A 24,956-nucleotide genomic window follows, 5' to 3' on the forward strand; every position below is an offset into this window, starting at 1 on the left:
CATAACGTCTTGCAAACAGGCAAGTGAGCACGCTTGAAGCATCAACCTTCACTTTAATATTTGCACCTCAACTCCTGCCACAACATGCTTGCTGCTTTTCAGGCATGCTACTCTGGAAACCTCCACTCCAGTTTCAAGGCACTCGGGCTGCCTAAGAGGTTGGTTAGGAGGACTGTAGAGCAGGGAAATGTGCTTGGTGTGTGAACGTATAGAGAAAAAAGCCCCAAAGCTGGGATTTTCTACAAGCGTTGGGGTCTGCTAAATCTGAATTTCAGGATATTCATTGCACTGGACAAGTCTTGGCTGATGCCAGGTAGAGAAACCCACCCATTTTTGGAGGTGCAGGATGTCCGTGAGAGACAATTGACAAACTCCCGCTGCCTCCCATGGCTCTGGATCACACTGCAGTGCATCTACTGCCACTGTAGCTGCAGCCGCATGTGCCTTGTCCTCCCCTGATGACATCTCCTCTTGGCAGGAATGGCATTTGTTTGGCTGCATCCAATATATATGTGCAAAGTAGTATGGCTTTTGCTCCTCTCAGCCCTGGAGAAGAGCTGCTGGATGCACATAGTGGAAGGCAGTACAACGCAGGTTCATAAACTGCAAGAAAATGCACATTTTGAATACCCCGTTTCCTTTCTGTAAGTGGCACAATGGGAAATGACCTCTTGGGGATAAGATAGCCAGCAGACGGGCAGGGAGCCGGTCACATCTGGGACACGGGAAGGAGCCGTAAAGAATGCATAAGGAGTGCCTGTGACTCACCTGCCTAGATCTATAGGGGAAGAGAGAAATTAAAACCCTGTTCTGCCTGGTCAGCCCGCGTATGTTTGTCTAGATGGTTTCAGTGACCTTACGTACACTATGAAACGGTGTCTGTGGCCGTGCTGGGGCATGATGGAGTGCTGTGGTTAGAAGGGAAATGTGCCAAGCCAGAGAATTGTGCACTGAGAAATCCGGGCTGAACGTTACATTTGCGCCAAATTTCTACTTGTAGGGACTGTTAAAAAGCAACAGTTAAAGGCACCATGACGGGAGGTACTAAAAACCAGGCTTCGGTATATCTCAAAGCAGCTGTGAACAAGCACCCCCATTCGGTAAGGCAGAAGGGGTGACAGCTTTCTGAAGTCAGGGACCCCATTTGTACAGACAGCAGGGAGAGGCTGTGCACTGGAAAGGTGTCAGCCGGGCACGCCAAGCAGCCCAGGAGTAAGAGCATCAAATTGAAAAGCTGAGTCAGACAAGGACGGAAGACAAAGAGCTGGCAGAGCTCAGCCTGTCAGATTTGTCTGCCATCCCAGTCCGAATAGTGGCCTCTATTTAATAAATGTCTAATACCCACTGGGCTTTGGGGCAGCCTAAACAGCTTCATGAAGGTTTTTAATTTATTTTCATTTCCACAGACGCTCCGCTTTTGATGTTGAATAAACTGTGATTTATTTAACCTAAACCAACCCTGACTGTTGCTTGGCTTCTGGCTGCAAGCAGTCCCAAGGACTGGCTAATTGGCCCTTCCACCTTTAAGAGATGAAGTTGTCTCTGAGGATATGTAGCCCCCAGTTGAATTCAGGCTTTCGATCTGAAAGGCACAGGTGTGTACACCTTCCCACCTGCCATGCTGTCAGCGTTCTGCTGGTACCTGAAACCAAGACGTGGGGAAAAAGCCCGGAGATGAAAGAGACCTGGAGAAGGGAAAATGAAGGTTGCTGTCCCTGAGATTTAAGATTGGAAATGTCATCTCTCACTTGGTGCCTTTGTTTCCACCCCTCTAGCTCCAGATTCAAGGTATCAATCTCTGTTATCAAGGTCGCCTTCACAACCTGAAGGAACAGGGGGGAAAAAGGAAGCTTGAATTCCAGGGAGTACTGCAAAATCTACGTGAAGAAGCTCATTTTTAAATTTCAGAAATGCAGAGGATCAGTGTCACTGGTATGAGCTGCCTGAAGGGGCTATTTTTGTTCTTTAGAAGCTTTTCCCTCTATTCTAGCACAGATTAATTATGAATATTTATGTATATAGCACCAAAAATGTGATAAGCAGTTTGCAGGCTGGCTTGCAAAATATGTATACCATATTGCAAAAATTAGCTCTCTTTTCTGGGCTTTGTGCCTGGTCACTCACTCTTTCTAAATAGCTAGCAAAGAACAGAGACAACACGCATTTGTAGCACTGCTGCCTCTATTCAGAGCAAGAAGAAACTGGTGCAGTCAGGAACTGCAGTTTGTGTTAGTTTAAGATCAGCCCCCTGTCACTCAGAGCGTGCCTCTGTTAAAACGTTGATAATCCTTTCTCTGAGCTCAGCTGGGCCATTGCACCAATTTAATGTGCAGAGTTTTGTTCTGCTCTTTAGTGAGACGCGGCATTTGGGCTAGATTTGCAAAGATCTGGTACCGTTTTAAGATATGCCTGGGAGCCTGATGTCTGTTTTTTGGATGAGACAGCTATCAAGATCCTGAGAATTTCTGGCCATCAAAACTTGCAGAGCACTTTATCGAAAGAGAAACATTAAGCCTTCTGTCCAGGGGAGACTCCCACCAGGGAAATTGCAGTATGATGACTTCAAATTACTTCTCTGCTGCTCCAAAAAATAGCATAAATTAATATATGCTGTTAAGGAACTGCCACACGCTACCCCCAAAGCTGACAGTAATGGAAAGAGTATTTCCAATACAGATGGTTTGTTAGCTGACTTACGCAAACAGGCATATCAGAAGAGAGGAGCTATTGCTAAATATAAAGTAAGTCATACTGTCCTACGACTTGTGTGAGCTGCCAAAGAACTACGCAGACTACCCGTAAGGAGCAAGTCCAGTGATTTCAACAGGCTTTCAATCAGGCTTTTAATATAAAAAAAAGAAGTGTATGCCTAGTTAATAATAAGCTCTGCCTTTTTTAAATTATAAATTCAAATGTCTATTGGAGTCACAAGTGGCATTTCCTTCACTCTATCTGTTTATGTCTGTGTAATCCAAAGCATGTCTATTATCTTTCACAGAGCCTGTAAAGAGAGAACACTGCATTGCTTCAATATTAACGCTTAGTGCAATATTTGTGAATTAAATTGTGGATATAGCAAAAGAGAATCTGTCTGGACCATTCACAAAATGAGCTTTGATATCCTTTTAGTAAGTAAAAAGCTGAAGGGAGACATCAATAATTTATTAGCACTTGGATTACATCCTCCAGTGCTTGTAGTTTGCTGCCTTCTTGGAGGAAAAGAGGACAAAGGCAATATTGTCTCTTCGGTTGTAAAGTCTTTGCATACTCTAATATGTTGGTGCTGACAAAGGATGCCTCATTTTGAGGGGCATTTTGACTCTCAGTGTGAGTCATCGCTCCAGGGACCGCAGTGGGATGAACCACCAGCCTGTTGTCATGTGATGCCTTTCCAATTAACAGCATGAAATGAGCCAGGTGGTATCGGTACCGCCCTGGCACATAGGCACCCCTGGTGTAAACAGCAGGCTTGGTGCCCTGAGAGGCCTGGGCTTTAACAGCCAACATACAAAAACTCTGGGGACCCGACGCGTCTGGAAAGCATGGGTGACACCCACACAGACGTGAAACCCAAGACAAGGGCCGTCTCTAGAGAGGTGAAGTGCTCCTCATTCCTTGTCATCTCCTGCCATCGTCATCTCCTGGCACTGCTCATTGTCTTCCCTTTATTTCTCAAGCCATCTCTATACACACTAGGCTTTTTGCTTCCATACTGTCTCCGTCCCATTCTCTCAGATGTCCCTGCCCTGCCTCCTACCATCTCTTTCCTGGTGGCAGTGATGCTTACTCTCAAGCTCCAGGCTTAGTAATGTTACTGCCACGTTGCGCAGATATGCCAGAATTTGCACTGACATTCGCTCTTCCCTTTCAGAATGAAATGTTCTCTCTTCTCGTCTCTTCCTCTGGCTTGTGCCTTTCAAATTTGGCACCTGTCTCCTATTTCTGTCTTTCCCTTATCTTGCTCCTTCTGATGTGCTGTTTCCAATACCTGACCAATCACCATCCCCCACAGCTTCTTATTTCCCAGCTTTTTCAATCTTTAAGTCCCGGGGAACCTTCCCTAGTTCCGTCCCTATCACTGTCACCAAGAGCCTCATCTCCCCTTACAGCACTCTCTTGGGTCATTCCCAAGAAGCACATAGGAATAAGCAAAGGCTATTCCTCTGCTAACTGTACTGGAGCAGAATCCAACCTCTTTTTTTTCTGCTTCTTCAAACTGTTGCTCTTCCTTTATGAGGCTGCTGGTGAGGGAGGACGTCTCCAACGTTCACTGACAGAGACAGAACAGGTACTGTCCTCTCAGCCCCAGGTAGCACATGATGGGCCACGGGCAGCATGACGGACCTAGAGCTGCCTCTGCCCTTCCCTGTGCACAGGGGTTTTGTTTTCTGCAGGTGCTGACATTTCCTATTCCATGTATGCTGAACATGCCTGCATAAAACTCGACAGATGCTCTGAGAGACAGGCAGCAGCAAAAGGTCATGCCTACAATAGTCCACCAGCATCCTCTGAAGCTGCTGCTGCTCATGTTGTTCCAAGCCTGAGCTGATGTACCCTGCTTTTCAGTGGGACTTGGTAGCTCAGCTTAACTCTAGCCAGGCTCTGTCCACAAACTGCTCTGCAGCAAATGAGAACAAAAATCTTTCTACAAGTACTGTAAAGACATCCCAATTTTAATGGGGTGCTGCAGACAATGATGAGGAATTTAAGCCCCCAGATTCTCTCCCCTCAGCACTGAAGGGCTTTGTAAATCAAAGGGAGCAACAATGGAAGAATCTGTTCACATTTTGTTATCTTAAATAGGAAAGAGAGGTCCTTAGGCACAGTGGCTGACCAGAGGAGCAATCCTAGGCTGGGCAAATCTCCAGCGGCTCCAAGCACCAAAACACAGCGCGTAGGGCTGGAAGAAGAGCAAATACCTCTGGTCCTTACCAGCAAATACCTAACTATCATGGGGCTTGGCCAGCTTCTTTCCCAAGTTAAACTCAGAAGCCCACATCTACCCATTGACCTCCATGGCTCACAACTTCTGATGCAGCACAGCCATCTGGGCAGTGCCATTCCAGAGCCAGGTCAATAATTTGGAGAGTTCCCAACATTTTCCCACGGGAAGAAAGCTGGGCAGTTGCTGCTGCTGTATGCCTTTAGAAGGCAGCCTGCCAGCGCTCAGGGCTGTTGTCCAGTGCCAAATAGACTTTTAAAATGCATGGCCCTCAGTGACAAACCAAAATGAAAAGCTGCACACATGCATCTGAGCAATCAATGCTCCCACACAGTGACACTGAGCAAGCACTGGAGTGGTCTCTGCTGTTTCCCCTGTAACTGTGCTACTGAAGAAAAGGGCTTTTAAACGTTGGTGTTGCTAGTGGTACCGCTTGCCACTAACAGGAGGGGGGCTCTCTGCCTGTGAGCTTTCCTCTGGCCACCACCAACTTCTTTGCTCCTGACATAGGCAACTGTCCTGAGAGATCACAATAGCTATAAATACCTCTGAAAATAAATAAAAAACACCCAACACTGAAGAGAACTTGTTGTCAAATAACGAGCATAAGAGAGTACTCTAGAAAGATGCTTTCACATCAGCCTGGTAGAGAAGTGTGTACAGCTGAAGCTTTCTGATGACTTCACTTCCATCACCAAGTACCACCAGTGAGGGAACAGTCCTGTCCTGGTGCCAGGCATACACCAAACTTCATAAGCACTGAGCCTCTGGAAACCAAGGGTGCAAGTTCCTATCCTGCAGAAGACTGGCAAAGCCATTTCTTCAGTGTATGAGGTGGCAACAGGGTTCAAAAGTGACTCAGCACTATGTACCAGTGCCACATCTAGGTATTAGATATCCCATGTGGTAACAATACAGTTCTGGTAATTTCCTCAGAATACCTCTCTCCCAGGCATCTCTTCCACCTTGCTGGGCTGCCCTTTTAGATAGTTGTTTCTCATTAGGCTGTTTGTCTCTCCCTACCCAGAACATTGGGTGAAGCAATGTGCGTTGCTACTTGAGAAGCAGAAATGGACACCACCAGCACACTCCTCCAGGAACCCACACTTTTCATGTCACTCTCAAGGAGATGGGAAACCAGCTCTGGCCTCATAAGGCTCCATGGGCAAGTACTCACAAAGACGAGGCACAGCTACCCACCATAGCCCTTTACATTTCCAAAGATGAAGGCAAAACCCCAACTCTGTGTGACAGCAGTTAGCTCTGCCAGACCACTTAAATCATCAGGACATCATGATCATCACTGTTAAAAACTCTTGGCAGATCTAGCAGCTTTAGCACAGCTATTTAGAGTTAAACACTTCAGGCTTGGGTCCACTGGCAGTACAAGCTAGCATTTACCTACACTGAATACTGAGCTCCCTAAAGCGAGTGCATTGCAGAGGCCATACTTTCCCTTCCCACGGTGCGAGAGTTGGCGCCTGGGAAAGATGAGCTTCCCATGGCGTTCCTTTCAGTGTATATTCTAGCTAGTACAGATGGGATTTGGATAAAGCACGTATGCATCACTCTCATCCTGTTTAGGTGTGGAAGTGTAAGGTTTTCCCCATGCTACAACAGTAAATAATCTGAAGAGAAGAAAGAAACAAATCCTGAACTGCCAACAAAACAGCCAGGTCTCCAGGAGATTTGCCACAGAAGATAATCATCTGAGCATAGCCAGTGCTTTAAACTGTCTTAAATTGGCTTAGGCACTTTGACAGGCTTCCTTTAAAATCTATGACAGTAGACTTGAGTGCATCCACTACATCACTCAGATTTTGGCCGACAGATCCCACAGTAGCAGCCATGAGAGACACTGTTCTCAGCCCAGAGAAGCTGAATTTCAGAAATGTTGCTTTCCTCAGTGATAACAGGGGCAGAGGGCATTGTCAGGCGGGGTCAACTCAGAGACCATTTTCATTTAAGCCTTCTGTGAAGCAGTGATTGTCAATGATGACGCATTCACCATCTGTGCAAACACTGATTTTCACCTGCAATACTCTTCAGAGGCAGCGTTTGAATGACCTGACTTGAGAAACACATTTGCTTGACTGCCCCTTCTAATTTCCACAGCAGTCTGTTCTCTGGAGTCTCAGCTGTACAGCAGCTTGCTTTTAGCTGGGTTTTATTTCGATGTTGTAATAAGGGGAGGAAAATCCAGTGTGATATGGATACATTATATAGACTGAGCGAGAAATATCTTTATTTGCTGAAGATGTGTGTTATTTCAGGATATTTTCATTTAGTCTGATAAAAATGGCATTTCTATAGAAACAATTGATAAAACAAACAACAAAGTGGAAATCCCATGCTAACTGTCAAAAGCCAACATAATGTTTGGCAGATGAATTGCTAGAGATGAGTAAATACTCTGCTGTTTGGGGCTTTTAAAATACACAACCCTTCCCCCTCACTTACATGGTTAAATCGATTCACATTGGGCATGGATGAGTGCTTTTTATTGGTGAGGAAGTAGAGGTTTGATTTAAAATATCCCTGCTTCACCTAGTCCCAGGGATACCCAGCAGCCTTTGCTCAGTGAGGTGTTACTGCCTCGGAGTCCCAGGGTTCCACCCCAAAAGTAGACCAGAACTGCAGAAAAAGCCACTCAAGGCTCTGTGGGTGGATCTTTGAGGATATTCTCACCCCTCCAACCCCCCATCTCTGCTCACCTATCATCTCCCACCAGCAAGAAAGCTGACATTGATTGGTCACAATCCAGTTTTGCTCTCATGCATGCGCATTTCTTTAAGAACACATGTAGTTTTTTTTACTACCACAAAGAGTCCTGATGCACGGCACATGACACCGCTGTGTGCAAGTCCCTGCTCCGCTGGCTCAGGGCTCTCACTCTTCCAGATGGATTCCAGCAGATGTTGGTGTTCATGTGCAGTGCAACCACTCCTTTGAGGCATGATATATTACCGTTCCTTCTGAGTTCAATGCTTAGTCCCTTGCAGAGTTGAACCTTTAAGCACAGGTGACAACCTACTACTGAATATTTTGTCCCCGCAGACCCAACTCTTTTCTACAAGGGAACACAAGTAAGGACTTGTATCTTGGCTTAATGCCTTATTATCATCTGTTCTCCATTCCCAAGCAGACCTGTGTGCTGCCCACCACCCTGCTCTGCAGCTACTCTGTTCTCGACTTCAGTTTCTGTCTTCTGGCAACAAACCACTAGGATTATCTGTCTCCTCGGTCACCTGCTTCTTAGAAAACTCATCCTAATATTTATCATCTCTGCAACACAGATAATACTGTTGCATTTACAGATTTACCCTTTCTAATCCCATCAAGGCCACTGCCATGTTCTCTTTGTTGTTCTGATCCCTTCCCTGTTATAATCCAGCAAGAAAGCATTTGGCTGCAGGCCCTCATGCTTCTCTCTGCTTTGGAAGACCAAGACCATCCTCCAGAAAGTCACGTGAAACTATTAGCTTGTGGCGAGCTCAAAGAGGGGGATGAGGGAGACTGTCAGGGCTTGCGAGAAGACTGACGACCTTTTAAAATCTCATAAAATGGCTCTCCTTAAGTGAGGAATGTTTGCATTCACCTCCAAAGGCTCTTAGAGATGCTCTGGTGGGAATTTCTTTGCCAGAATAGCTTAGCAGATCCATGCAAGTGTGTTGGTACTTATAATTTATAGGGTAAATATGAAGACGCACAAGCATGATTTATTGATAGAGCATAAGCTATATATAGTGCCCTTAACTGTATTATTAAAACTGAAGGTAAATAATTAATGGAATGAAGAAAAGATACATAAAACTCTGGCAGTTTTGATGGGAAGCATTCCTTTCTTCCAGTAATTAAAAATGAATACATTCTGAGTATATTTTTGTATCTTTCTGACAAAAAAGATTATTTGCCCACTTCACATGCATGCTAAGAGACGTTGCGTGCAGCCGCAGAACCTGTGTAGCCAGTATGAGAGAAATCAGGGAGGAAAAATGCTTATGGCTGTCAGGCTTGAATGCCACCCCATGCTCAGGGTAGGATTACCGTCTGTGGGTATTGACTAGTTCTGCCTGGTTGACCCGCAGATTAGTTTCACATTAGGTATAACTCAAATAACACGTGTTAGTTTTGCAAAGTTCAATGCTGAACATTCACATGAGAAGTATTACAGAAAGGTACAGGCTTACTTCAGTAGAAAGCAAGAGACAAAGTTAATAATTTTTTATGATTAGAATCAGAGGACTACTCAAGCAAAGCAAAATTCAGCTAGCAATTTGTTATGTCTCCATAGGCACCTCTCCTGGGTTTGGAGGAAAAGATGACAGGCAGACCACCCCGAAGAACCATAACTTAAACAGGCCCTTTCGTGACTCAGGCCATCTAGTTTACTGAATTGACTCAGTTAAAGACACATAGGGTCAAATATCCTGTAACATTTTTAGGGTATCTTTTTTCACTGGATGAATAGTCATTCATTTACATCATGTCCATACTAACAAACAACATTAGTAAGGTCAAAGTGATCTTACAACTAGTTATTAAATTCCCTGGAGTCAGAACAGCTCAACCTCCTAAGTGGTTGTCAGACAGTCTACATAGTCCTAACACCTAATCCAAATGTGTTCCAATTGCCAAGGCCTCCCTGCCTTATTGTCCAGGTAAGCGAACCCATATACCTTCGCTGGGGTCCACAGAAAATTGTTCCTAAGTTCAGCACCAGCAAAGCCTCGAAGTGCAAGGGGTCTTCTACTTGCACCAGTGCATCTGCCAAACCCTTTTGTAAAATCAATGGTGCTCTCTTGTACGGTCTGAACAGTGCAAAAACCTAAAATCCTAGTTCTACCTTTTGTCTCAAGCAGTCACTGCTATTCTTGAACTAGGTTTGACTTTAATCTGATTCCAGTTCCTTTAGGGAGTGCAAAGCAGAGCTCCACCAGCTGATGAACTGCAGTCTGGCAGGGCAGTACCAGAGAAGCACTCCCAACACTCTTGAGGCTCCCTTCTGAGAATCTCCAAATGTAATTAAGAGCAGCTCTATTTATTCCTCCTGCTAGGGGCACCTATAAGCACCAGATGTAACAGTAGTAACTGCTCAAACACCTGTGCCAGAATCAGGTGGTAGAAAAATGTCCGCTCATAAGGTTAGAATCGGGGTCACTCTTGGCTACTTAAGTCAGTTGGTCTAATGGGGCATCTTCAAGTGATTCTGGTGGTTCCTACTTCAAGAAGTGCTCAATGACCTAAAACAGTGCAGTTGTCAACTTCACTACCTCAAGAACATGGCTGCTCCTCAGAAGGTGCACAGCTGAGGAAGATGTTTTCTGCCCAGCATTTTCACGGAGAATTTCAAATTTGTAGGAGTTCATCACAGCCCTAGTTCCCTGACACTGTGGTTAAGACTGGCTGGCTGTTGACAGGAAGGAGGTTTATCTTCATTTCTACAGATTTAAGTGCTTTCAATGCTCATAACGGATAAAACTTGTTTATGGCTGTAATTTTGCTGTAAGAGCACAGCTTTCTGAAGGGATAAAAACCCCAGTGAGATCCAGTAGGCTAGAAAGTGCTGCTTTTCTTATAGCATTAGGACACTTGTGGTGAGTCCTTCCCAAACTGTTGGCCCACCTGGTCCAGTCCAAGCCCCGATGAGAATCTGTGCCTGTTCTCACGCTCGCAGAATTCATATCCCAGGTAAAAAGGCTGAAAGGCAACCAAGCACAAAAACTAATGACCAGTATTAAAATCAATGCTTCTGCAAGTTCTGACAGCTTTCTGGTAGTTTTTAATAAAGCTTGGCATATATAATAAATGAATAATCTGACATGAATAATAAATTGCAGCCATGTTTATACAGCTTTATGTATTTGCTCTCCTGAAATACCTCCAGTCTCAGGCGCATCAATGCCCTCTAATAACGAAAAGGCACAGATCCTGCATTTACATACACGCACTTCTATATGTGCAGACACACGCTATTGGGTCCAGGTGCCCTCTATTTAGTTCCGACGAAAACGCCTGAGGGAACCCGCACTTGGGACCGCACAAGCCAAGAGCCAACTTGGAAAGGTAGTTCAGCGGCGGGACGCCCTCTCACGAGCACCAAGCCGCCAGCAGCAGCCTCCCCACACCTTCTCCCGGGCCAGCAGGGGAGCCAGCAACGGGACCTGCCTCAGAGACACCGTGCCTGCCGGCAAACCGCCGGCGAATCTCCAATGAACGCACTGAGAAGAGGGAAAATGGCGCCGCCCCGCCCCCGCCGGCGGAGAGGTAGTGGCAAGGGCTGGGCGGAAGTGACGCCTGGCCGGGCGGAAGTAACTGCCGCGGGGCAGACCGGAAGTGCTGGCGGTGAGCGGCCGGGACCGAGGGCCGGTGAGTTCGCGGCTGGAGCTGCGGCGGGGCCTAGGCCGGGCCTCGCCTCGCTCGGGGCAGCCAGCGGGGCACCACGGCTTCACCTTTACTGTAGCGTGAAGAGGAACGCGGCTTACCGGCGCCGTGCGGCCTCCGTGGCAGCGGCCGTGCCGCCCCCCTCCCTTCACCCCCTGTCCCGGTGCGCTGCGGGGCCCAGTTTCGCTGGGTCCCTCCCTCGAGCAGTTCCCCGTCAGGTAGAGGCCTCTCTAGCCCTCCCTCCGGTCCTACCCTACGTCTGCGTGTTTAAGACTTCGGTTCAGACTGGTTTAGGGAAAGCCCGTGAAGGCTGTGATGGGGCGGTGGGAGCGTCGGGACGCATCAGCTCTTTAGTTTGTTAATAGCAGCTCGTTGCTTTTATTTTGCGCCGTGCTGGTGCCTCTTTGTTGCGGAGACTCTTCAGGCAAGCTGGGGACAGCAGCTTTTCCAGAGGCAAAACGGTGTATGCACGCACACGGTATGTGCCTGACAGGCAACATAACAGTGACAGAGTTTTACATGAGCAGCGTGAAACGTGGAGCCTCGTTGAGGAGACGTTCTTAAAGCTTTTGACTGGGCTTTTCCTTCTGGGAGGAGGGTCTTTACAGGTATCAGCCTTCTCTATAGCAGGTAAAAGTTGCTGCTTGTCTTGTTAAGCCTAGATGTTTTAGACCATTGGTCATTACAGTACTGCGTGCAGAAAGCGTTTTTGTGACAGAGCTGAGCACCGTTTTGCAAAGTAGCCAAGAGTCCTGGGTGAGGCTTTCATTGACTGCTTATCTAGAGTGGAGGAATTGTACTTTTCCATTGACTGCTGAGCTGCCTTGAAGAGCTGAGATGTGACTCTTTGCTTCTCCTTTTAATTCCTTGCCTCAACCAACAAGGTTTGAAGAAATACGTTAATTTGAGGCACTGATTGTGACAGCAGGACCTTGTATTCTTCTTTGACCAAATCTGATAACTTTAGCAAAAGAATGCAAAGTTATAGACTTGAGGATGGGGAAAAAAAAGACAGGGTTCAGAAATCAGTAGGAGTCAGAGATCATTCTTTGCTTGTAGGTGTACTTGCTACCTTGTCTCTTAACTGTGTCTAGTTCATGGCTGTTGTTGTGATGTGTCTGCTTTGGGCCGTAGGGCTCTGCTGCTGTGGAAGAAAAATGCATTCTAAATGCAGATGAGCTAGAATAAAATAAAAATCATAACAGTGTTGGATTATATCAAGCAAGTACAGCATTTTTTAGCCTGATGGCACCTGTAAAAACCTTGGACAGGAGTGGAGTGATATTTTGCTCAAACAAATGCTGTGCCTGATTCTTATGTTGTTTTAGCTCTGCTGAGAATAGTGGCAGAGGTTGATAGTATATGCCTCAGAAGCTTAAATGTCGCATTATGGCAAGTGTTGGAAGAGTATTATAGGCCTCAGTTTCTCTGTAAAGTAAATGGCATTCTCCGTGATACACTGGTGTTGTGTTAATTGGTGATTGGGCTCTCTTACTGCCCTAACTGGCATTCCTTCTCAGGTTTACACTTGGGCTGAAGTTGGTTAATCCAGAAGTGTATCTTGGCACTTGAAGCAGTCTGTGGCTTTATTGCCTTCTGTGATTTTGTATCTTCTTTTAGTCTGACTTAGACCACTGGTCTGAGCTGCATTTGTAAAACTTCCTGCAGCACTGACGGGCTTTTCAAACAGTATCCATGGAAAGTCCAGACCATGACAGAAAACTATGTATTGAGACTTTTAGTGCAGACAGGGGATACAACAGCAGACAGTAGTGTATTCACTTAATAATCATTATGTTCTGGTGTGTACAGGTGCTTGTCGTCCTTTGACAGCATTTCTGATCCCTTACACGTGTTCCTAGGGCAATACCCTCAGCAGGTTGCGCCTGTCGGCTAGATGGTGGTCCCTCTAGGCAAACAGTTTGTGCGTGGTTAGCTTTCAAGAAGCCAGCTGCAAGATTGGAGATAACCAGACCATAGGATGCTGGGGTTAGTGCTGATCATCAGTAGTGTGTTATTTTTCTTGTGTGTTTTCTCTGAGCTCTGGTGGGTAAGAATTACTCCTTATGATGGCCAGGTGAGTGGTGCTAATGTGCTTAGATGGATTGCAGGTGGCATGGAAAAAGGTACCATTAGAAAGCAAACTATTTTCACTACATTCTGTCTGTCCGCAAGGCCCATAGGTATTTAAGCAATTTCTAGCTTGTTGGACTGCAGATGGACCAAGTCAGAGGCCTTGGTTGTATTAAATTTCTAGACCCAGTTGGAACATGGAAAGAACACATTTAAGGCTTTTAACTATTTTTGCACCAAACTAATGCCCACCTCTGTCTTACCATCTTGTAACTCTTTACATTTGGGTGGCCTCTAGATCCACATGGAGGAAGGAGTGACTTTGAGGAAATGGTTCCTGGAACAAAATCTAACCTCTTTAGACAATGATTGCATAGTTGGCTTTTGCCTGACAGTTCCCCAGACAAATGAAGGCAGTTTCAAAGCCTCCTATATTTTTTGATTAACTTTTTTAATATGCAGAGACTTGGACAAGCTTATGTACGTCCCTGTGTGGAAGAGGCTTATTGCAGAAAGATGAGCAGCACACTTTGCTTATAACTGGATGTATTGTGTCTGTTAATCCTAGCATCATCCTCGTTTGGGCTTTGAAGCCTGTGATGATAGGGCATGAAACACTTGGCTTCTGATGCATGTGGTGCTCCTCATGCATATCAAAGAGGGACCTATCAACTGAAGTATGACTATTGGAGCCCCTGTTGTGGCAGAAAGCTCCATAAATAAACAGCAAGTACGTGTGTGCTTATGCTAGGAGTGCACAAAAAAAGGAGCTGTCTGCAGAAGTTGCAACTTTTGCTGTGCAGTTGCAAGAGAACTGGGCTGAAAGGCAGTGTTTCTGCATTCTCAGCATCAGTCAGAACCGCAATGACATCCCAGGTGTTTTTGTGTTAAGTCCTTCCCCGACAGTAGCAAGGCACCGTAGCAGGGTGCTCCCTTCCCTTCCTGCCCTGAAGTAGCCTTTGCTAGTGGCTGTGTTCCACAGATGTCTTTGACAGCGTTGGTAGAGAAGTCGGGCATTTTTCCTGTGTGCTGGGGGAGGGTTTTATTGTTCAGAGGGTACAGGGAAGTTCCTCTTGCTGCTGCTTGTGCCATATGCAGGCTTGGTGTAAATGGAAGTTGTTGTTCTGGGACTCTTGAGCTGACAGCTTTCATTAAGGTCAGTGTTTTGAGATGTCTGAAATCGAGCAACTAACTCGTGATGTTGGCATTGGATGAAGAGGTCTGGTTCCTCAGTCGTGAAGTGCTGAAGTGAAAGGAGTCCCTGGAAGCCTTGAAAACTCTGAAAATCCACTTTGTTTTGGTACACAAAACTCTTAAATCTGAATGGTTTTAATCCAGCTTTTGCACAAAATGAGGGGCAGGAAAAAGAATTTCAGCAAGTTGTGCATGGTTGGTGGTTTTACACTAAGGCCTTGAGTTTAAAAAAAACCCCAGCATCCAAACATAAAAGTCCCTCGACCTCTGTGCTCTTGGAGCCAGCAGCATCACATGGAACCAACCTTGGTCAAGAATGAGATCCTGGAAGACAGTATAAATATTCCAAGTGTAGGTCATAAATACTGCATGAAGTAATTCTTGTATCTGTTAGCATCCTTCCCACAAAGTATCTCCCCACATATTTTACAATAAAGTATGATAATCATAAACCAAAACATTGGCTTCAGGGCAGTGGCTGTGCCTGCACAATGATTGAACTTTGTTTTGGTCAGATTAAGACAGAGATTCACTTCCAATCTTTGCATTTTCTCATGTGTACAGCCTATCCCTATGGCAGATAACTGTAGTTTTAAAAATCCATATCTACTTTCCTTTCCAACTTCGCAATAAATCATCATTGAGTCCTGATGGGCTTTTAGAAGTGGAAGAGATCAAATATGTACAAAATATTTCAACATACTAAGCGTGGGAGGGTGTCAAGTCTGTAGCATTAGTGCTGATCAGTGATTCAATTAGTGTGAAATGTATTTGCAAACACTTTATTTGCTGCCTGTGAAAAATGGATTGATGGTCCCAGGCTCTGGGTGTAAGAGGTGGGGAGTAATACTCACCAATATTTTCATGCCCAGTACATGAGAGGTAGAATAGTTGCCTTCCTAGTAAGTTCTCATATGCACAGAGGTAAAAGTCTTAATAAATACCACCCTTGGCTTTCAACCCAAAACTGGCCTGGGCAGTGAATGAAAATGCTTAGAAATAGCATGACTTCTGCCAATAAGAGGGCAGTGAAAGAGAACTAAAGCAGGAGGACTAGATAAGGAAGAAAACCTTTTTTTTTTTTCTTGGGAGATTTGAGTGAGAAGGAGAGCAAACGGAGTCAGTGAGAGTGAGCGCATTGTCCAAATCTACATGAACAGGCTTTTTGCATCCTGACAGGGATGCTAATGCTAGGATCCTGAGAAGACCATATGCTGGAGGGGGGAGGTTTGCATGATATTGTGCCTCTGATGTTCCTGGTTGGTGTTGATAATGGAGTAAGTCAAATCTGTTGTCTTGGGCCAGGTGCTTCTGTGGCTTTGCAAACCCAAGGCCATGTTGTTGGCATTCTGGCAGTGATGCACTTGTTGGCTGACTTTTTGCTGGATGGATGCCATTCTGCTCCCAGCTGGCTGGCAGACCAGGTGTTGGCTTGCATAGTAGCGTGTTGTTTGGCAATGAAGAAAAAGGTAAACAGTTTGTCTGGGACTCTGGTACAACTAGTTCTATCCTGGGGTGATCCTGAAGTAGGGTGGCTGCAGTATGTACAGGAACAGCAGAGTGGGACAAAAATGAATAGTTTTCCCTTGCTGTCCACCTTTTATCCCCAGGAAATCCAGTTCTGTAACCAGTTTTCCATGTCTTCAGTAGGTTCCATGTGAACAGCACACAGGGCCAGGCTGCAAGAGCAAGAAGGCAGGATGTTGTCGAGACCGAAGCCTGGAGAGTCCGAGGCAGACCTGCTGCACTTCCAAAATCAGTTCCTGGCAGCCAGAGCTTCACCTGCAGTAAAGATTGTGAAGAAAGCAGACAAGAGGAAGGGGGAGAAAGGGAGCACAGATGCCGAGAGACCACCGCTACAAGACAGCAAGGATGTAGTCATGTTGGATGGTAATTTCCCTTGTGGGCTTCTTTGAATTACTGCGATTCTTTGTCCCTTTCAGTGTTCCTCAGTGCTTGCCTTTTCATCTCCCTCTCAACCCAGTGTTGCTTTTGCCCTGCATGTGTGTCCTCCTTGCAGTATTGTTTGTTCTTAGCCTTGTTGGAGAATGCACTTGTCCAGTTTTACCAGCATCCAGTAGAACCACCTTTCCAACACGTGGCCTTTGTCTACATTTATCAGCTGTCTGTGGTGTCTTGCCAGCCTCAATCCAAGAGGCGTTCTCTGTGATTCGTACCCATTGGACAGTCACTGCTTATTTCGCCATCTATCCAGACCCTCTTCTCAGTGTCTTTGAGATTTAGCTCTGCTAACAGTTCCAGCTTTCAGCCAGCAGATCAGGCTTGATAGGCCACCTTCCTGCGGTTTTGTTTTCCTCCATCAGTAGTAACTGTAACACTTCTGCTATGTGCTTAATAGTCTCAGAAGCTCAAGGTGCTTTCTTAAAAGCAACAACTTAAATCTTGTAGTGCTTGGTTCCAGGTAAAGAAATAAGATCCTGGTTTATAGATAGTGAAAAGGAGGCCTTGACTTGCTCATGATCATACAAATCACTCGCTGTTAGAGCTGGCAGTGGAAATGTGCTTTTCTGTGCCTGAACACAACCTGCAAGGACCCTATTTGTTTCTGTACAGCCTTGCTTCTACCCTTAATACTTGCAGTCAGGCCTCAGTGCCCTTTCCTGCTTATTAAGCTCTTTGAAAAGACCTTGGTGCCAATACATAAATAATAGAATTCTTGAGCATGTTTCTCTCCACTACCCAGTGCCAGTCAGAGACAGAGGACTCTTAATTGTCTTACTGCTTCCTCATCATCTTTGTTTCTCATCAGATCAATAATAGGTGCTATTAGGCAGCCTTGGTCTGGTACCTATTGCACAGTAGTTATATATGAATAACTTGACTGCTTTTTTTTTCTTATTATTTCCCCTCCCTAGATTTTCCTGATACTCTCCCAGCTCTAACTCCAGCTCCTCCAAAAAAGTCCAAGATCAAAAGTGCCTGTGTCCACTTTGAGGATGAAGATCCAGAGGAAAGACTGGAGAGTCACGATCAACACATTACAGCAGTCTTCAGCAAAATTATTGTATGTCTGGTTTTTATGTGATGGTCTAGTGTTTTTTTTTTTTGAATGCTGTGAACTAAGCAATGGACAGGGATGAAGGGTTCTGTTGCTGCTTTTTATTTCTATGGTGTAATGAAGCAGTTATAGCACTGCAGACCAGTGTCCTGGAGCACCTTGAAAGAAAAAGCTCTTTGGGTATATTTTTGCTGTCAGTTACATATGGGTTTGAATCTGCTCTCCAGTCCAGACTGCCTACAGGTCACACTGCTTGCATGCAGGCATGTGCTCTACTGTGGATTTGGGTGAGTTTCTGGACTCTCTCTAAGGGGGATGTTCTCATTGCTCTGCACTGGCCCAGGTTTTCCTTTATCTGATTCTTTGAGTGGCGTGTGGAGTTTGGTAGCCCAGCTTTTTGGAAAATAGCCTCACTTTGGCTCTAAATAAGAACAAGGTATTCTGAACCTGACAGTGGTGTGGCAGAAAGCTTGTGAGCTGCAGAGCTGAGAGGTTTTGAGTCCACTCTTAGCCAAATGATATAAACATGTCTGGCTGTTGCGATGGTTTCAACAGTGTTTGAACTTTTTGCTGCAGGAACGAGACACGAGTGCAGTAGCAGTGACCGTGCCAGTGCCCACAGGAGACCCATTTCCAAGGACATTTCACCGCTCTGAGATAAAAAGTGAGGTAAGATTGGGAGCAGCTGTTTTATGCTACCTTCATTAACAATTAAAACTTCCCCACATCAAAGCCTAATGCTTGGTGGGTGGTAGGGCTCAAAATGAGTGACTTGGCATGCTGGAGATTATGAACTAGCTCAACATATCTCTGGCATTGCCACGCTGGTGTAGGAGAGAGCTCTTCCACCAAGCTGCCATCAAATAGGCACTCCATACCCTACAGTTAAATAACATTGGAATCCTTTCGGTTTAGGACAAAGGCAATCCCCTTCAGCAAACTTTAGTGAGGTGGATCTGTTCTGCACTGCTGTAGTAGAATGGATCCTGTCCTGCTTGTTTTTCTCTGAGGAACAATCTCTGTTAATTTGTTCAGCAGGTTTGATTAAGTCCATACTTACTGAAGTTGCACCTGATGTCTCCTGGCATGACATTTGAGTATGGTTTCACAGATTATCCTCTGCAGGTTTTAGGATTTTGATGTAATTGTGTTTTCTGAGGCTGTAAAACTGGAAGCCAGGGCTGCTATCAGCAGTCGTTGCTGTAGTAGCAAGAGCTGCTAGCTGAGTGGGAGTCAGATGCTGGGAATTGGTATGTGATTGATAGCTGTGGTTGCTTTGAAGAGGTAGCTTATTTTGAAGGACAGCTTTTTTGAAAGGAAAGACTAATACTTTTTAAACTACGGGTTCTCTTTACCTGATGCAGGAGTGCACAAACCAGCTACCAAATGTTCAGACTGCCTTTTAAACTGCTTCTCTGGACTGGGGACATGCAAGAGGTTTTTTGCTTAGTCTGCTTTGGATTTCCTGTGTATCCCGTGCAAGGCTGTTCATAGCCATGCCCTTCCATCGTCTAGGCAAGCAGCACAGTAATTTAGTCAGGATTATTTTAGCACCACTTGCCCACTTCTTACTGTGTAAATCTCTTCACCCTGCTGCTTTCTAATCGCCTTATAAGAAGCCTGTTCCAAGCATGTGGTGAGCACAGTGCAGTATAGTCCCATTTATCCTCAGAAATGCAAAGTATTCAGCTATGCAGAGTTTCCAAACAGCAGGAAAGCTGGAACTGTTGTGTTTTGGTGATATTTTAGGTGTACTTGCCTGGTTTGATTCACTTATAATTAATCATCTTCCTTCTCTAGGTGGTAAAAACTTCCATGTCTTTGTCTCTCTGTCCTAGCATTAAACTATGTGTTAAAAAAAAAATAGCACATACACAGAAAAGGGCAGGTGGCTGCCAGCAGCTTCTCTGTGTCATGTCCCAAGTCTGATCTGAGGGTGTCTTTAGGATCAGATCTATACATTTGTTAGTGGCAGGTGTGCGGGGGAGTCTGGAGAGGAAAGTGGTGACACATGGCTTCCCTGTTTGCAGGTGAAGGTGGGATCTGGAAGAAAAAGCATCTTTGCACAAAAGATGGCATCGAGAAGAGCTGCTGAAAAGGCAGCAACGGCTCCCTCTGCTGCCGAGTGCGTGCAAATAAGATCGGATGCCCTGGATCCTGAGGGATCAGCAGGAGAGGCACCTCTCCCCAGCATCAGGGGTGGTAAGTGGAGAAGGTTCTGCTTATCCAGCTTACTGTATTTACATAGCCTTAGTAACCATAACTGCCATAACCATAAATTAGGGTACCACTGTTGTCCTGAGTTTTGGAATCTCAAGGTCGCTTGGAATGTCTGTGGCACAACAAGGATTTGAAATGGTCTGAGACCCAAATTAATATTTTAAAAATTGGGTTAGCTTTCTCACTGATTTCCTTTTTGCTTCACACAGGGTCAAATAGATTTATTTTTCAAGGTTCTTGTCCTCCTTTTCCTCTCTGTTTGTTAAATGTAAAGTTTTTCTTGTTTCATCATTGATTTCCATAATTTTAGGAAGAGGGTTCTTCTTGTGTCTGATGAAGGTGTTTGAGATCACTGTGATGCAGGTTCTCACTCCTGCTAGAAGCTGAAAGCTCAGTGTCTTCCGTCACCAGATCGGCTGCTATGAGACACTGGCTTTGCTGCATAAGGAAGCACTGTGAGGCAGTGCTGATGAGTCAGTGCCACCTCCAGCAGTTACTTGTCTGACAGCAACGTGACAAGGAAAGATGAAACCAATTCAACTGGTACCAGCATCCCCGGGCCCTTTTTTTTTTTTTTTTTTTTTTTTGTCTTGGGCAGTCCTATTTTCTTGGGACCACCATGTGTTTGAGTTTTTCCCTGACACTCTCTTTTTCACACTGAAATAGAGGCCAGGTGTCATTTGAGGGTTATCACCATTTGGCTAAGGTTTCTGTCTGCCCTGACCCCTGTCAGAGAATTGGTAAGAGAACCCCCAGATGTGCTGTGCATGCACAAATCCACCATCCAGATCAATATACTGTGCTTACTGTATATCCTGTTACAATTGTGCATATGTACTCCTGTCTGAGAAATCTCAGAGGGAAATACAGCAGCCCTATAGCTGTGATCCTGTTGAAGTAGAACACTTCTAAAATGTAGTAGCACAACAGAGGGATCAGAAAATGGCTTGGCCTCCTCAGCAAGATTGTTCCACTAGGATCATTAGAAGCAAGAGGAGAAGAGGGTGAGCTCTGTTTCTTGTAGTAACAATGTGTTTGTGCCTGGTAACCCTCAGCTTAGTTGCTGATGGTGGGAAGCTTACTGAATCTTTCACCAGGTCACTCTGTCTTCTCATCTCTTTCTGCTCAATAAGCAAAAAAACCTGCTGTGGAAATGACATCAAACCTTACTGATGTTATGATGAGTGTCATTACTGCTGTTTGAACAGGGGTTTGATGCTTTCAGGGTTGGCTGGTTTAGGGTCATAGGGATGTTCCAAGTCACTATATTGAGCATAAGAACAAAATATAAGAAATAAATCCACTAAGTCAGGTTCTCATATAGTGGGCTACAGGACAGCTGGAGTGTCTTGCTCTGACCAAAGGAGCATGTTACCCTGCTGCTAGAGTTAAATGAAATGAGCCTTTAAAAAGGATTTAGATCAGGTGATAAAGGAGACTTGATTTTATTCAGGGTAGGAAAAATGCCCCCCTGCTAGAACTTCTAATATGTTTAACCCTTAAAGGGGAATACAGGCTATTGTTAGAATCAAACATGCTTATGTGAGAATGGATCCTGTATCACTCCGGAAGCTGGTTTACCTAATAATTTTAATTTTTTGTCTGACTCAACAGGTATTCACTAGGTCATGGTTCAGCTGATATACAAATGTGGGTTCAGCTGTTCTTGGGCAGAGAAAGAATCTAGTATTCACTAACTTGGAAGAATGCTCTGATTCATCAGTTGTGAATTACGCTCCAGTTTACCTTTTCTTGCTGTTGCTTTGCATTAAAGAAACAAAATTCATTTCCCCTCATCCCTCCCCAAACTCCTGAAGAAATAAGGTGGAAATGATGTTGTTTTGTGACATGGGATGAAAGCCCAAATATTTTAGTTTTGTTTGAAGCTAAATTAAACTTCTTTACTCCTATTTTAACTTGGCTACTAATGTTAAAAAAAAATAATTATGCAAGCCTGGTAGTGACAAAACTGAGATGCATTCATAATGCTATAGACACTTAAATTACTAACTGCTTTCTCTGCTGGATCTTATAGATAAAGTTGGTGACTTTTTGAGCTCTCAGCAGCCTTGTCTCATAACGGGAGAGGGTCTTGGAAGCCAAAAGAGTGAGCAGGAGGTTCAAGCCATTCACAAAGAGAACTTGGAGAAGCTGCAGTCCATGTCTGAGGAAGAGATCCTGCAGGAGCAGGAAAGGCTTCTGGCTCAGCTGGGTAGGTGTTTCCCAGGGTGAATTCTAGAGACATGGAAGTTTACTGAATGTGTGGGTGTCCTGAAGTCTTACCAAATTCACAGATCAAAGATGGGAGCTTGGGATTCTTGCTCATTGTATGTGTAGATAATCTAGCTTCCGTGTCACGTCAGTAGCTTATGAGTAAGAATTAAGTGTGAAGGACTTAAGAGTGCTTGTTTGTCAATGAGAGGGGGCTTAGCTTAAGTCTGTCTCGTCTCCCCTTTGCTGTGGGATAAGATGATCCATGCACTTTGTTACTTTGCACACCAAATACCCGGTTACATATACATGTATTGAAGTCCTCAAACGTAATTCTTTGAAGCAGATAAGAAAGCAAAGCTATGCTTACGATGGCCATAGCAATACAGAGGTGAGAGAGTGCCCTTGGTCTTCCCCTCCAAAATACCTAAGACTTGAGCCAGAACTGTCAGTACCCAGATAAGGGAAACATGTGGGCATGTGGGAGATTTAAATTCAAATCTGTACTTGGTAGAGCAGAAGAACTTACAACTAGTCTTGAACGTCTTGGAAAAATTATTTAATTGTCTAGTTGTTGGGTGCAGGTCTTCTGGCAGGGATCTGGTGTCTGGTTTGGACCCCTGTCCACAGTGGTGCTCTGGGAATGCCTGTCACTGACAGCTGATGACAAGATGGGGGAGAACACAGAATGTGGTATGTTTGATAAGACACTGTGTGATCTAGGGCACTGTAAAACTTCTTGGCATTGGTTTCAGTGATTTTTTTTTTTTTTTTTTTTTATGCTTAAGAAGAGCAGACGTACAGATGTAGGTGGTAGACAAGGGGTTTTGAAATTCTCATTATTTCAGATTCTCTAGCATCAAATTTAGGTGTGAGTGGCATTTTAGATGCATAAGTCTCTTGTGGGTTTAGCTTAAAGTTCATATTAATGATCTTCATTGCAAGCAGCATGGGTATAATGAACTGTGCAAAATAATTGCAGACAGAATGTTTAGGTACATCCTTCATGCAGAGAGCTGAGCTCCCTAAACTACCTGAAGTGAAAAAATTTTTTTTAACTTCACTGCTTATAACAATGGCATGTGTATGAAAATATCTTGTTTATGCACTTTCTTCTTGTGATTGATTTGTGATCTTTGCTCCTTGTCCCCACTGCTCCATCCTTTGGGGTATTAGTGAAGTGAATACTTAGGGAGTTTAAAAAGGATAGGGTGTATTTTAAGCATTTTTGAACAATAAATTATTTTCTAAAACAATGTATTTGTTTATATGCCCTGTGGGTTAAAATTGTAGATCTTCCAGTCTTTGAGGCCTTAAAGAAACTGGGAGTAATTTTGGCATTCCCAAAATACCTGTGGTTAGGGATTATGCATGATGAAGCAACTCCTAAACTAAATTGCTGGCTTACAGATGAACTTGGGAACTGGACAGGCACAGAGATGTGGATTAAAGAGACTTTTTCTCTGTATTCAGGAGTGTGAATAATTTGTGGGTGTTTAATGCTGCCCAGTCTCTGAATTAACCTCTTGGTTATGAAGCAGATGAGACTCCATGGTGTAGAGTATGAGGATGGGTAGGCAGTTCCATGCTGGGCAGTGTCTTCAGGGTCTTATTGTTGATACTGTCTTTGTTTTGCCCATGGAGACTCTGGGCAGAAGTAGGCTTACTTTTTGTAGTAATCTTACAGATTGACATAATCACTGACTTGTTTGTCACTGTTTGTGTGAAATGATGAAATAATGAATACAGTATTTTCCTTGCTGTGTACAGTGAAGTGGGAAAGTGAGAGCTCTGCTTGCATTCAGGAAAAAATATGCATGCCCTAATGAGACTGGGCTGAATGCCTGTCCTTTGCCAAGGGAGGTTTAAACTGCATCATGAGGAGAGGGCGCAGCAATCAAGTGTGGGATAGATCCCTGCATCCTCTTTGAACTGTTCAGAGTCATGGGAGTCATTTGCTTTTTGGGATGACTTCTCTCAGGTACAGAGCATTTCTGAATTGCCTGTCCTTTGTCCTCCAAAGAATAAATAACCAATGTAGGTGTTATATTCTGTTACTTTACGCATCTCTGACACTGCTTATTGCAGTATCTCCGTACCTTTTAGAGACACAATGCACAGGCTCTTGCTGTTCACCTCTGGCATAAACATTCCAACACCATCTTCTAGATGAAGAGTATTTGGAGAGAAAGTGCACTCCATCAAAAATCATGTAGGATGTCTGTAGCAGATCTGAAAGGAAAATGATGATCTTCTGACTTTTTCCTGTTTTAGAGCCGTAGGAACATTATCTGTCCTTCAGAACACCGCTACCTCCCAAATTTTGTTGTTTTCCTCCAAAGCATGAAGAGAACGGCCATGTCTGTTTTCTGGATGTTGTCAGACCATAATTGACTCTCAGGATGGGGAGTCAGTTCAGAACAAACAAGATCTCCTGCTCCTGATATAACATCTAGACCATGCACTGCAGCTCTAGTGCAATTCAATAAAGAGCAGGTGATTCTTTTTGTGGTGTCTGTTCCATGTATTCTCATAGTGTTCAGATTGGTGCCACTGAGCAGTCCACAGGCAGGGTAGGCAAACTGTCAGACCTGGGTTCTTCCCATAAGTCACAGACCAGAATTCTCTCCACAATGAGTAGTCTTGTTTGCATGTGCCTTTTCAGTGGCAGTGAAGGGGAAAGAAATAATTATTTCTTTATTTGTAAGCTAGGAGAATAACTAGAATTTTTGTGGTTGAAAAGACATTTATCAGCTCTTTCTCCGGTGTCACCTCACCAGTCAGTTGTATCCAGCATATCTGCTGCAGAGGTCATAAAGCAGTTAAGTGCCTCAGTTTGAAAAGAAGTGACAGTTGGTACAGAAGAAGAGGGCATGTGGAATGGGAATGAAAAGACTAAAACATAAATAGCAG

General features: G+C 44.6%; 1 protein-coding gene across 8 annotated transcripts in view; it reads left to right on the top strand.

Moving 5' to 3' along the window:
- The first annotated feature begins 11,253 nt into the window (after positions 1 to 11,253).
- The window catches only part of RPAP1 (RNA polymerase II associated protein 1), a 41,445-nt gene continuing 27,742 nt past the window's right edge, over positions 11,254 to 24,956 (top strand). For 3 of the 8 annotated variants that reach the window (XM_010580064.1, XM_010580071.1, XM_010580072.1), the window contains exons 1-7: positions 11,270 to 11,311; positions 15,899 to 16,062; positions 16,241 to 16,483; positions 17,470 to 17,618; positions 18,189 to 18,281; positions 19,643 to 19,814; positions 21,868 to 22,044. In XM_010580064.1, coding sequence (XP_010578366.1) covers positions 16,294 to 16,483; positions 17,470 to 17,618; positions 18,189 to 18,281; positions 19,643 to 19,814; positions 21,868 to 22,044 — 781 coding nt within the window. In that variant the 5' untranslated portion in view covers positions 11,270 to 11,311; positions 15,899 to 16,062; positions 16,241 to 16,293. Of the gene's footprint in view, positions 11,312 to 11,412; positions 11,545 to 14,613; positions 14,700 to 15,898; positions 16,063 to 16,240; positions 16,484 to 17,469; positions 17,619 to 18,188; positions 18,282 to 19,642; positions 19,815 to 21,867; positions 22,045 to 24,956 lie in introns of those variants that run through there. The other 5 variants (XM_010580065.1, XM_010580066.1, XM_010580067.1 and 2 more) reach the window with 5 other exon arrangements.

The sequence above is a fragment of the Haliaeetus leucocephalus genome, unplaced genomic scaffold (assembly GCF_000737465.1).
Source record: "Haliaeetus leucocephalus isolate CR32 unplaced genomic scaffold, Haliaeetus_leucocephalus-4.0 Scaffold696, whole genome shotgun sequence".
NCBI lineage: Eukaryota > Metazoa > Chordata > Aves > Accipitriformes > Accipitridae > Haliaeetus > Haliaeetus leucocephalus.